General features: G+C 39.6%; 1 protein-coding gene across 4 annotated transcripts; it reads right to left on the reverse strand.

Moving 5' to 3' along the window:
• Positions 1–243: 243 nt before the first annotated feature.
• On the reverse strand, positions 244–12,542 carry boka (BCL2 family apoptosis regulator BOK a). Of its 4 annotated transcripts, none has more exons than XM_085265268.1 (5): positions 12,371–12,542; positions 11,809–12,141; positions 9,129–9,257; positions 7,115–7,278; positions 244–2,550 (listed from the first exon to the last, which is right to left on the reverse strand). In XM_085265268.1, the coding sequence occupies exons 2-5, from the start codon at positions 12,020–12,022 to the stop codon at positions 2,425–2,427; spliced, it is 633 nt and encodes a 210-aa protein (XP_085121394.1). In that variant the 5' UTR covers positions 12,023–12,141; positions 12,371–12,542; the 3' UTR covers positions 244–2,424. The 4 variants fall into 4 exon arrangements, with proteins under 4 accessions (XP_085121394.1, XP_085121391.1, XP_085121393.1 ...); XM_085265265.1 differs by having other exon boundaries at positions 11,809–12,144; XM_085265267.1 differs by having other exon boundaries at positions 12,307–12,542.
• Between the last annotated feature and the right edge of the window lie 685 nt (positions 12,543–13,227).

Raw genomic sequence — 13,227 nt, forward strand, 5'->3', positions numbered from 1 at the left:
AAGAGACACGGTCTTTAGAGGTTTATATGGAAACTAATTAAAAAATAAACCCAACTGTTAGAAAATATAGACTTATAAATGATGAAAATTGTAGTAGTGTAGAAGAGTGTAGGTAAATGGGCTGTAAACAGCTTACATCAAGTCAAATGAGGCCAAATTATTTTCTGAAAGGTTTCCCTGTGAATGAAGACCCCAAAATCAGACTTTATTTATTATAAGAGATATTTCACAGTTTAACACAAATAACTGCTTGCAAAGATGCATGCTATTTTGACCCACTGAATGTGGTTCAGCGGTAACAATAGCCTTCAGTGTTTATGCAGTTTCTTTGCAGCCTACACATACAACAGTAAGTTTACATTTGAAAACAATTCAGTAAATGATGTGCAACTAGAGATCAGTCCTGGGATATGAAACAAAAAAGACTGAAACATAAACACTGAAAAAAAACCCACCTGTAAATACAGGTGTTTTCATTTCATGCACATAGACCACTAATTAATACTTTGTAATGAGGAATCATTTATTCAGGGTTTACAAGTGCTCATCCTTTGGAAAACAGCTGAAAATCATCATTAATGGCTCCAGACTTTACAGATTGCTTTAAGAATATTTTATTTATGTCTGCATATTTAAAGTCAAAGACCATTCACAAACATTTATGTATTTAACATGCCATACAAACAGTGAAATTATTCATGGAATAAATTCTACTCACGAAATGAAAGTGCTCAGAAAAAAACATGTTGCAACTCACTGCAGTTTCAGTACAGCAATATAACAAACTCCCTCACAGTGACCACTGAAGATGAATTAAGCTGCTGTACATAGAGACTTGGTGTAAGCATCGAAGCCCATTAAAAAACTAAAATGTTCTAATTTTATATCCTAATAAAAAAGTATTCATAAATAACTTGGGATAAAGCTTAATCCCAGCTTCAACATTTGTAATCTTAATGTTTACTATGGATTCACCAGGTAGAATAAATGTATGGTCTACCCTTTTTATAACAAAGGTACATTTCACCCCAAAACCAAAACTGCATTGATTCCCTCTGGTCTATGGTCTTATTGATCCTTCTAGAGTTTGGATCAATGCCACCTGTTTCATCCAACTGTAGAACCAACAAGCTTATGCCACGGTGAGGATTACTCCTCCTGGAGTATTGATCAGAATGTAATCACACTTAAACACAATGATCACCTAATGGGTTTCCATCCAAATTTGTTTCATCAAGGTCAAGGTCACATTTGCCATTTTACAGATAACAGCACACCATGCATCGTTTTGCAGAAATCATGACAGGGTTACTCATTTAAAAAATAAATAAAAACTATCTGCAAACCTTGTTGTCAGTAGTTTGATGAGAGACTGACTTTCTTTCTAAAAGGTTACTGTTTTTTGTTTGTTTTTTTACAGTTAACATTTGTTAACTGTATCGCTGGAATTAGCTATGGTAAAATTTTATTTAGTAAAAAGAAAATGGTGAAACAGGGCTGATGATTTAGCGTAAGAGGCATTGCTGCTGAGTTTTCAATGCTTTGAGCATCAAAGGGCCGTTGTCATTTAATTTTTATTATTTTCAAGAGAAAGCAGACATATATAAACCTGTCACCTCCAAAAACAGCAACTCACGCCTGAATAATGTAGACTGACATACAGCATAAGAGGGCCAGAGGAAAATCTGTCAATCTGACATTGGGACGAACTGTCACTTTAAATGCTTTCAGAACAATGTTGAAGAGTGACTGTAGGAATGGAGAGAAAATGTCAAAGCTGCTGCCAATCATGATAAGAACAATAAAGGCCTGAAACAGAGAATGTGCTGTTCTGAGCATTTCAGACTGCAAAGTCAAAAGAAAAACAAATACACAAACCATGTTTTTTCTGATCCCTCGATATCAAGGAATTTTGTACAGTCCTTAGTTGGTCAAAAATATGTTGAATTTTCTCTTTATCTAGCATGAACTATTACAGCCCAGGCGAAAAGTGTAGATTTCCTCTAATACCAAGTTCTCATGAATGGCCACAGGATCTCGCAGATTATCCTGAGTTGACTTCTCTGTGTATAGGGCTAGTAGTTACCATTTGGTACCACTAGGAGCAGCCAAATCCCTGCAAAACAGGCACCAAGACTGGAAGCTGTGCAGTTTGATGAAAAATGAAAAGCTAAACTTGCTCACAGATGCAGTTTTTATACGTTTGCATCCGATGTGTGCCATTATATAACCATTAATAATAAATAGACAGGGGGAAGCCAAAGACGCGAGGAAAGTTCGCTGTCTGTGAAATGGGTGGGTGTTCATCAACGAGGCTCAGTGCAAATAAGTGTAAACATATTCCAAAGCAGTGGGTGCTTTAGTGGTGTTGGTGGTGTGCAGTGCCGGGCAGTGTGCTCACAATCCACTGTGTCTCTTTTTCTTTCACTTCTCGCGGAGGAGGTGTAGCACGACCGTCTTCAGGTAGTGTCCAAAGGCACAGACAGCAGACACCAGCCAGTGCGAACAGAAGTTTGGGTCAGTGCTCACCACGCACTTTGTTACATCCACCTGCAGGGAGACAGAGGAATAAAGATAAGTAAGTTTCACACAAGTGGCAACCTTTGTGGCTGAAAATAAAAACCAACCAAGATATCCAACTTTTCAGGAGAAATCAACATCTTCACCACCTGCTACAGAAAACAGTTTGAGCCAATTTCCCCCCTTTATAACAACTGTACAAAAGATTTATTTATTTTTACATAATTCACCTGTTGTATGGTTATAATCACTTTATCACTAATCCGGCCCACTCAACATGTGACATGTCTCAATTTGAGCTGTTTGTGAAGTTTGTGCTACTGCTTAGGTGAGTCAAATGTAAGTATTTTTTGTGTTACTTAACTCTAACAAGTAGATATTTGTGTCTTCCAGATGCATATTCTGTGAGTCATAAACTGTATATAAAGAATGAATGTAGCAACCATAACATCAACCATTTGTTTTGGCATTTTGAAGCCACCATGTAAATATTTTGAAGCTAGAAGAGACCGTATTTGAATAAAAAACTGTAGTGCTAAGTTATTAGCTAAAGCTAGCTTTTAACAAGCTGCATCCATATACTGTGTGTACGGTAGCCCTGAAAGGTCAAACAGACTGCAACTCAAAAAACTACCAGCAAATAGGAAAATGCTGCAAAACCACACAAAACACAAAGGAAATACAACAGAAAACAACAAAATCTAACAAAACACCATGGAAATGTTTCTGGGGAAACAATAACACTCCCTTTTTCTATTATGTTTTGTTTAACGTTCATTGTGTTTTGTGTGCTTTTACAGCATTGCTGTAGTTTCTGGTCTTTTCTTAAGTTGCAGTGCACTTGACCTCACTGTCTGTATGGGTGCAAAGCAAAGACACAAATACCTGCTTATTAATTTTAAGTAGCAGACTAATAAAATCCAGGGTGTACCCCGCCTTTCGCCCTATGACAGCTGGGATAGGCTCCAGCGCCCCCCGCGACCCTGAAAAGGATAAGCGGAAGCGAATGGATGGATGGATGGATGGACTAATAAAATACTTGTCATATGATGCAGGTTTAGAACCCAGGAGCCAACTCTAAGGGAGGGAGCGCTAAACACAAAACACACCTTTAAGAGAGTTTGATAAGCAGTCCCAAAAATACAAAGTCCATAAGACAACATACTGACAAAACACAAAGGAGAGACAACACACTCACACACTGAGGGATAATATCATGAGGATGAGACAGTTGAAATAAGGCAGAGGAAAGTTAAGAGTTTAAATTAAACACTGTCCATAGAGGGCCAAACTGTTTTGGAGAAGGCTATAAACAGCATTTCTAGTGCTATAAAGCTGGCTTGTTTTTCAGTTGATTGCTAATCAGCTAACTAACTTTAATCAATAACCTGGCACAATACACCTCTAGCTCAAAAAAAATCAAAGCTGTCAGTGGCTGGTAAGCTTTCTTTCAAAGCAGAATTTCACATATCATGATGTCACCATGGCTATGTCCATCGTTTATTTACAGTCTATTGTTTTAACCCTCTGAAGTCTAAGTTGCACTGTCCCGGGCTGTGAGAGTATGTTATTTTTGAAAGCTGTTCTCCCAAGTCTTGGTAATCAGGGGACAAAAATAAATAGAATAGAAGAAAGTAAACCTTCTGACTGACACACATCAAAAGCTTTTTTTACTTTTTTTCCCCAAAGAGTCCTTTTGGGGGTTTTTCCAAAATAGATGGTTAGAGTTTCTCTTCGTGAATGATGACTTGGTTCTCACAGGGTTTAACAGACACAAGACGACCTTACAATTTCAACATGTGTCCTTCATTTTCCACTAATCTGACAATCTGCAGATATGCAGCTAGCCCACAAGAATGCCATTTTAAAGCCAGAGCCCACACTTAATTCTGAGCACTGCTTACAATACGAGGCCATCTACTCAGACTTTTACAGACAATGAAATACCACAGAGTGCAGTTTAGTGTCAGCTCTGACACTAAACACTTCTCCTCCTTCAGCTCCTGCCGCTTCTCCCAGTCACACAACGTTATTTAAGTTTTCCCCGCACACTGACATCATCTGTCAGAGCAGACGTCTCTGGGTTAGAGTGAAAAACAGGTCGCTCATTTGTACTCAGGAGGTCAGTTATACAATGCATCGCTCTCCATTTCGTCACACTCCACTTCTCTCTGAACAAAACAGGCTCGGGTGCCATGTTTCAGAGCGCACGGGCCTGTGGTTCGCTCTGCTGGAAAGGCATTAATGTGCTCTTTCCAGCAGAGCAGAACGCGGACAGAGGCACGTTGTCAGGCATCGTTCCATTTCACACACTGTTTGTCCAGGACTTTATCAGATAGGCTATTCCTATAAACACAATTCTGCAGAAGAACATCCCCTTTCTAACTGAACCATTTGTTCCAGGTTTTTCCTTTTTTTGTAAACAAAGAATTCTAGTTAATTTAAAACAAAAGGATATTGCGATTCTGATCTGGGTGGCTGTAACACGATATGACACACCAATTACAGGTGGAGCATGCTGTTTTTAAATTAGGCCGACAAGCACTGAGAGGATTAATAACAATGAAATATAGTTAGCTTCACTGATTTGTTTCCTCCCAGCCTCTGCTGCTATTGTGACGAACTTCATCACAGCTAAATAAAATAAAAATGTTATTTTTGAAATGAATTTAATTTAAAGTAGTAAATACAATCTTTTTGGTTTAACTTCAATTGAGCCAAATTCGTCAAGGGGCAATTTGCTCAAAGCAGATCGTATAAAACAGAAAAAAACAAAAGACACACACACACACACACACACACACAGAAAAATCAAGGTTAAAATCAAAAAAGGTTCAAATCAAAAGTCAGACAGACTTTCGGCAAGCTTTAACATTTTCATGCATGAATTATGACAACCTCAATCAGCATTTTTTTCTTAAGTATTTTTATTCATCTTTAGGCATGAAAAGAAAAGAAGAAACTTAAGAGAAAAATCCCGATTGAGGTTGTCATAATTCATGCATGACAGGGTTAAATAACAATTACAATGAAACACGTCATACATCTATAGTAACATTAAACGCCCAGTGGGTGGCAGGGTATGGGATGACACATCAGTGTCCAGTGTGGTGGTTTATGTGCACGTATACCATCAAAACTGACACAAATACAAGAAAATAGCCTTTGAATAGCTGTCCACTGTAGTGACCACTATGTGTGAAAGGGTTAAGGGAATTCTGAAGTTTATTTGACCAACAAAAATGTTTTCATTTAAAACTGCTTTATGCCCACAATTAATGTGATCAGTTGAGATTACTCTGCTAGGGCCTTAGGAGTAACTGAACTTATGTATCCACTATAGTTGACCTGGATGCCAAAAAGTTCAAAAAAGGAAGAGCTGTGAGTGAAAACACAAAGCAGTGAGGATGAGCCAGGGAGACCAGCAGCAGCTTGGACTGAATGATAAGAAAATGCTGCTTCAGAGGGAGTATTTAGATTTAAAAGTGTTCATGTGCTGTCTTTCTTTAAAATAAACCCTATTTGCTTCAATAAAGTTGTTATCTAATGAAATAAAAATCCCTGTACGCTGAATCACACACGCAGACACACACGTTGCGATTGACAACCACCACGCCCAGCACAGGAGGATGTGCGCTCTCAGTGAAAATGTGAGATCAAGCTGTCAGTAAAAATCCTGAGCTCGGTAAATCTTCAGAAAGCTTCTGAAAACATGCAACCGTTCATTAACATTTGTCGGTGTCTGACAAATAGAAAAGACCTGCAGGTGATGAACTGGAATGTATCACAAAGGCTGTGTGAAAAGAAAAGAAAAATCGCCTCACGTCAACTCAAAGCGCAAAACTGAAAAGCGGGACTCTGAAGTTACATGTCCACACAAAGCTCCAGTTTCAATTTCAACCCTGCTCGAACAGCCTAAAGCAAAGTTTCTGACTGCATGTAAGTAAATCACACATAGCGTGGGAAAAGGGGCAGGTGAGCGCCACACTATTTTTACAGCAACCATAAATCCCTTCTACACGTTCACCGTCTCAGATCAGTACATTTTTACAAAGAATAAAATATTTCTCATCATATGTGGAGGGAGAGTTTCCTAATGTACATACACAGATACCTGAATATGTAACATAGGTTGGTATTGGAAGAAAAAGTCGTTACAACGTCAGAGAAAGAATGCAACAATCAGATGATTATAAATGAGCAAGCAACTGGTGACAGTAAGAAGGAAGAACTCCCTTTTATCAGGAAGAGAGCTTCAGTAGAATCGGGATCAGGGAGGGGCAGTCATCTGTTTTGCCCGGGGGAAAAAGAAGACTGAAAAGAGCAGCAAAGAGAAACCACGACACGTAAGCAGGCTGTGGTTGGTTAAAGTTATAGTCATTGTGGGGAACTGCATTAACTTAACAGACTAGACTAGCTGATGGCTTCCTCTCTTCTTTGGTTTTATGAGCTCTTACTGACACTTAACCGAACCCACAGATGCCGGCTGTCATTTTCAGTTACTTGTCTCATAGCTGCCACATAGTCGTACATTTATACAGACTAACACACGCTTACGGAAACATACAAACAAGTAATAATAAGTCGTCCTTACCCAGCCTCCTCTCTTTTTTAACCAGGAAGTCAGGCTCTTGCGGACAAACTCCCCCATGCAGTCGACAATGGTATGGACCATTGCTGGATGACCATGGCGTACACAGTCCACCGCCAAGGCTCCCGCTACAGCGTACAAGGAAACCACCTTTCCCCATGTCACACCTTATGAGAGAAAAAGAAACCACATCTTTACTTAAACCTATGGAAGCATCAATGTCCTGGTGTCTGATGTGTGAGCACATACTGAAAGTCATTATTTCATAAGTGGAGAGACCCTGCTCTCCACTTGAATAACTGCAGTAGGATTTCTTTAAAGGTGGATGAACAAATTATCCAATCTCAGCAGGAGGCCTGCAACGGGGAAAATCCAAACACCAGACCTGGGACGGCAGGCAGGCAGAATGCCTCGCTAGATTAGTGAGCACATCATTTCTCCAACCAAGCTTGCACGCTCAGTAGAGCTTTCTGCCGCCACACCATTTACAGTCAGTGCTTCGGACTATTTTTGTCGTGTTTATATGTCCAACACATACAAACCGAGCCTCGGCTTCATCAATCTCCTCTAACTGTCGTCTGATCTCTTTGAAGAGGAAATCTGGAAACTTGCAGGATGATACTCTAAAGTTTCTGCATATTTCATACTGCTATCAACATCTGATAGGTCAGGAATGTAGTTTTTTTGAACTGTTCAGAAAGATTTTAAATGTTTGAAAAGGACATGAAGGTATGAAGGTAAAATATAGTGGAAATTAAGCTGTACTCGATACTCGATAGGAAGTCAACCAAAAAAAAACATTCAAGCCATACTCGAGTATGATCTCCCTGCTGCTACAAAAACAACACTATGTAAGTTTTAGGTGCTGTGAATGAGAAAATCAGCTGGAGTTAAATAAGGCTTTCACTTGTGGCTACTTTTACAATAAGACACACAACATCAGAAGGGGTGTAAAACATATATTATTATATTATTATCTATGTTTACTTTTATATAATTAATATGTACTTAGTACTACAGGAAATGGAAATTGTAACAGTGTAGTCTGTGTGTGTGTCGACTACATGACTAAATGACTACAGCTACACCGTTGCGCGGGTTGCGTTACGATGCCTGAACATATTGCCGCTGTAGTTTATCTTTGTCGTGCGGAAAGCCAAATGACATTTCTAACTGTGCTCGTGCAGATTACACAAGTTTGTGGTCATAATCTGCTGTTGCTCAGGACTTCCTCTTTGTTCTCTTCTTCTGTCGGCACTGCGGTTTGTCCATGTTTACACTGTATTCACTGATACGCAAGTTTTCAACATGAGACTGAGACGTGAGACCTTTTTTTTTTCCCCCTTTTTTGCTCGTGGTATTGAATTCCCTTTGTAAGTTATCATAATCAGTTGTGAACTGTGAGAATTAAGGCAGATAATCTTTAAGTTCGCTACGTTTGAATTACTAAGTAACTCTGAACATTACTGAGGACCAGACTGACTGGATTTTCTCTCGTCTCCAGCCAACTGTTCTTTACCTTTTCATCAGACTGCTTTGTTAAAAATTCCCTGAAGAATTACCCAGCTGGGACTCATGTCTGAACTCCTTGGATGGGGTCCAAACTGTCTGTAACAATCACTCGCTCCACCATCGTGTTAACCTAATATGGACTGAATGTTTTCCCTCCAGCTCCTTTCATTTGAGGGGGATAATGGCAGCCCTAAAAATGTCTCTCACTAATGGAGAATCCTGTGGTGAGCCTAAATAAGAAGTGTTTACACGACAACGGGCGGCATTATCACTTATACAAAACGTTTTAGCCATTTGTAATTTGTAAAGTAACTCAGTTCTCTAAACTTTCAGTACATCTTTATTTTGTCTGTCTCAGGCTTCCTCCTTCCCAGTGATAACCAAAATACGTTCCCTTTTTTCATTTTGAAGTCCACTTAGTACAGGTTAGACCAGTTAAGAAAGCACCAACGTTAGTTCCTGTGATGCAGATCTGCATGGCTTGATTTTCCAGAGTTTGACCTACCTGTGGAGAAAATGTCTGCAGCGACAGCCAGGAAGGCGTCGGACACCACGCTCTCCGATGCCACTGTGATGTTCAGCTGGCGGGCGACGTTACGGTACACATTGGGACGAAGGTACTCCAACTCATCGCCTGTCCAAAACAAGAGAAAGCAAACTCAGTCAAAGCTCTCACTTTAAAAAAAAACTCTCAAAACAAAGCTGTGTGGCTTTTAAAAGTAACTATTACACATTATAAGCCACAGCTATCTCGTCCAGTAGCTAGTCATATGGCTAGTAAAGGCAATTTTGACCACCTTAGATAATGCTGTATAAAAGATATGACTTTTGAGAGATATTACTGAATAAAATACTTTGCATTTTACGTAATACTTTGTATTTAATCTAATTGGAAAAATGTTGTCAATTGTTTTGATTTACTGGGGAAGCACTTTTGCTCAGTTAGACACCCTGGCTTGGTCAAAGAGCAAAGACCGTATATTAAACATGGACAATGTCACTGTGAAGTTGAACCCAATGTAAAGATACCCATTTCCTTAATCATGTCGTTCCTGAAAATGGCTGAAATTGACCTCACTGAATGCAAATCTACTTCTGGCCAAAAAAAAAAACTAAACTAGTTTAAATTATGCGGCCTAATTGAAAGGAAACAATAATAATGTTCTTTAATTACTCATACAGTGATTTTGATATCACCAATAAACTGCTGGTTAGCCTACATTCTGCTAATGCGGGCTAATTGGTCGGTTAAGACTTCTCAACAGGGCCTGCTTCCATGGAACTGTTTTCAAATAATAATGATGACAAATATATTGGGAGTGTAGCTACATCAAAACAGGAAGTCACGTGTTTATAAGAAGCAGCTGGTTTGACCGGTCGTCAGGAGGCTGGTACTGAAAATGGCCTGCTCACCTGAGGTGTGAAACCATCTTGGTGCATGCAGTAAAGTGTCCCGTATGTCATTCCTTAATACTCACAGAAAGATATTTTACTGCAATTAAGACACTGTAAAAAAAATCTAATCTACAGACTCAACCTCTTCTATCAAAGAAATAAGGAAAATTGAAAGAAATTTACAATTAATATAAAATTTATATTAACAGGCAACAACTCAGCGTTGAGCTGAGCTTGGACTATCTCGCAGGCAACCCCCTATTAAGCCAGTCAGTCAGTTTTTGAGTTTTCAGAACTTCTTTGGTGAAGTTGTGAAGCCTCAACTTTAGCATTTTCACCGTCACCATTTATAAGCGACAATCACAACACAGCCATGCCCTAAAGGATATCACGCTTTACTGCCCCTTTGGACTCCAGTGTGGATCATAATTTACCTAATGAGCATCATGTTGTATTTAGTAAGAATTGAAACTAGGGATTGAATTCATAAACACATCAGGAAAGTGTTTGTAGAAGTCATAGGTGCAGAGAGCAGCGGAGACATTTTCTCATAGATTTCTATAGAACCAGACGACTGTTCAAAAGAATCAGGTTTAAAGCACTTCTGTGCTGGTCTCACTTTTCTAACCCAGAAGCTGTTTCTATCTGTTACATACATTCATTTTACCTCTTGGCTGTTCCCATCTTTGTATTTTAAATCAGGGTATGACAGCCACGCACCGGATCTGACTAAGAAACAAAGGGACACTGCCCGGTGATAAAACATGGGTTTATCATCTCTCTGAATCTTAATGGAACCCTTTTAACAGTAAACACTTTAGTGAAACTATTAACTGAGCACTGTAGAAAGACTCAAAGCAGAGGAAAAGAGCTAAACTTTCCAAAGATACCAATAACGTCCTGGAGTCTCTGACCCAGCCCAAAAAACTCCGTGACATAAATGTTTTTACACAACATAGTTTTTGTTGAGATTAAACAAACCAGATATGACATATCAGTTAGTGAGCTTTTAAGATGCTGGAATTAAGTGAGTTTGGTCAGAACATGGCTAGACTGGTCCTCCTTGCTTGGAGTTTTTCTGTTATTTTGCCAGATATTAGTCTGCTATCAAAAAAGGTGAACTATTTATGAAAAAAGTCTCATTATTGTCGAAGTGTTTTGTAACTCTAGTCTTAGAAGGGCACAAGTGGTTTTGTTCAGTTTCACTATTCAGCAACAGTGTACCCCCTCCAGGATTTTCAAAGCTGAGCAGCCGAGTTTCAACATGAACTTCCAGTGAATTATCTGGAGGTGGGAAGTTCCGCACGCATGGTAAAGTGAATCCTCCCAGAGGAAGAAAATCCACCACACCAGTTTTTATACTGGGCCAGCATCCAGAAAGGAAAATATTACGCAAACTAAACGGTGACCTTAGCTTTATTATGGGGATTCCTGGGAATCACGTCATGATTCTCTAAATAATAAAGGTGTTCTCCGATAAAGTCGTTTACGTGTTTATTTATTTATAAGTATAAATATAAAATAAAGACATATCTTTATCATAAATCCCAATCTGGCCGTTTAAACGATTAAAATATAGATATATTTAATAGAATATAGAATATTGTGGCATTTGGCTGCACAAAAACGTGAAAGGTGAACTCAGCGCTCCCGGAAACCATATTAGGATTTAGCAGGAATACGATACATTCTTGAATATTAAACACACATTTGAGGGTGATCGCGGGTCTCTGTTTGAATTAAGTGTACTATTGTGCGCAAAAACGCACGAACGTTTCCCGAAAACTTACCCAGCCACAGCAGGACCGAAGATATCTCTCCCAGTGTCCCACCTGACGCAGCCAGTCCGTGTTCAGGCTTGGACCAGCCGATCCCGGCACGGTTCAGCCTGGAGTGAATGTATTCCCTGCACAGTGCTTTGGCTTGGGACACCAGCTCCTTGTCGGTGGGCGAGCGGTCAAACACTTCAGAGGCAAACACAGAGGAGCGACGCAACATCTCCATGCCCCCGTCACCCTCCTCTGAGTGCGCTCCTCACCTCACCGCCTCCACCGCCTCGCTCAGCGGCCGCTTCTCCCCAGTGGACGCCCCCTCTTCGAACCTTCTCCTTCTGCCCCGTCTCTCTGCTAAGAGAAAGGAAGACTTGTGGAGATTATCCTGCAGAACAAACACGGGGATTAGTTTGTGAATATCTTTTGATAGCCTAGATAAAGCTCCAGGATCCAAACGCAATCAAAGTCTGTCGAAAACCCAGGATGGACACTTCAAGGAGAAGCTTGGCACTATACCTGAAAAGTTGTGTATGAATCCTTAAAGGTGTGCGGACATCAAACATCATCCAAGCGCACTTACCCGAAGTACTATGTCGAGAAGGTAAAAAAAACCCGACATCCTAAGTGTGCTGCATTTTAATCTCGCGGAGTAGAAAATGTTTTCACTTTTAATGAGTTACTGCCACGCTGAGTGTAAAAAATGCTTTCCACTTACAGTCTGCAGGCAGGCTTTCCTTCTAAGGGAACTTATTGTGGAGTGAAAGGCGGAGATAAGCTGTAGCAACGCAAGCACCGCCCCTCTGCCCCCGACCCACCTCATATAAAAGACACACATACAGGACATGACCCAGTTGTGTCTCAGCTGTTAATCAGCAACTGTTTTTTATTAAAGGTGTGTCTACAAGACAAATTGTAATTTAAACTTAAGTAGTTCTGATTTGTTGAAAGCAATGAAGCATTTAATGTAGTTTAAATGAAAACAAAACGTGCGTGGTTAAATCAAGTGTGGGATCATAATGGAACATGAGAGCGGTATTTAATTAACTGAAAGCAGGTTGTGAAGAGATTAGAGGCAGTTCAACAGTAAAATGTTAATAAAAAAAGCCCTCTGTGTCAGATTAGAAAATGAAAATGGACATGATGAAAGCAGTATTTCAATTTTTTTTTTTTTTTTGCTGTATTATGTGACGTAATCTTTTACTGCACACGATTTTTCTTTCACAACAAAGCCAAACCCATTTAATAGCCACCATTAAATCGCGTGACTTTCTGACAGCGTATTAAAGACAGCATCACACATGCGTGTTAATGACACGCAACAGTGGGATATAAATGCATGAGGAGTTAAAAGAGGTGAGTGGAACACAAATACTCAGGGTTTATGGTCACCTGATCCAAACTTACCTCTATGCTTCATCAAAAAGGAAAGTTTGAAGG

This window comes from Mchenga conophoros, linkage group LG23 (assembly GCF_057382185.1).
Source record: "Mchenga conophoros isolate Kocher_MC1m ecotype Shallow Benthic linkage group LG23, M_conophoros_male_GT1.1, whole genome shotgun sequence".
In the NCBI taxonomy this organism is placed as follows: Eukaryota; Metazoa; Chordata; class Actinopteri; order Cichliformes; family Cichlidae; genus Mchenga; species Mchenga conophoros.

Excerpts from the sequence above, each read along its gene's own strand:
- boka (XM_085265268.1), bottom strand. The coding sequence starts at position 12,022 with ATGGAGATGTTGCGTCGCTCCTCTGTGTTTGCCTCTGAAGTGTTTGAC. Across the intron at positions 9,258-11,808 it reads TTCGGTCCTGCTGTGGCTGG|GCGATGAGTTGGAGTACCTT; the intron begins GTAAGTTTTCGG and ends TGTTTTGGACAG. Across the intron at positions 7,279-9,128 it reads TGCAGACATTTTCTCCACAG|GTGTGACATGGGGAAAGGTG; the intron begins GTAGGTCAAACT and ends TTCTCTCATAAG.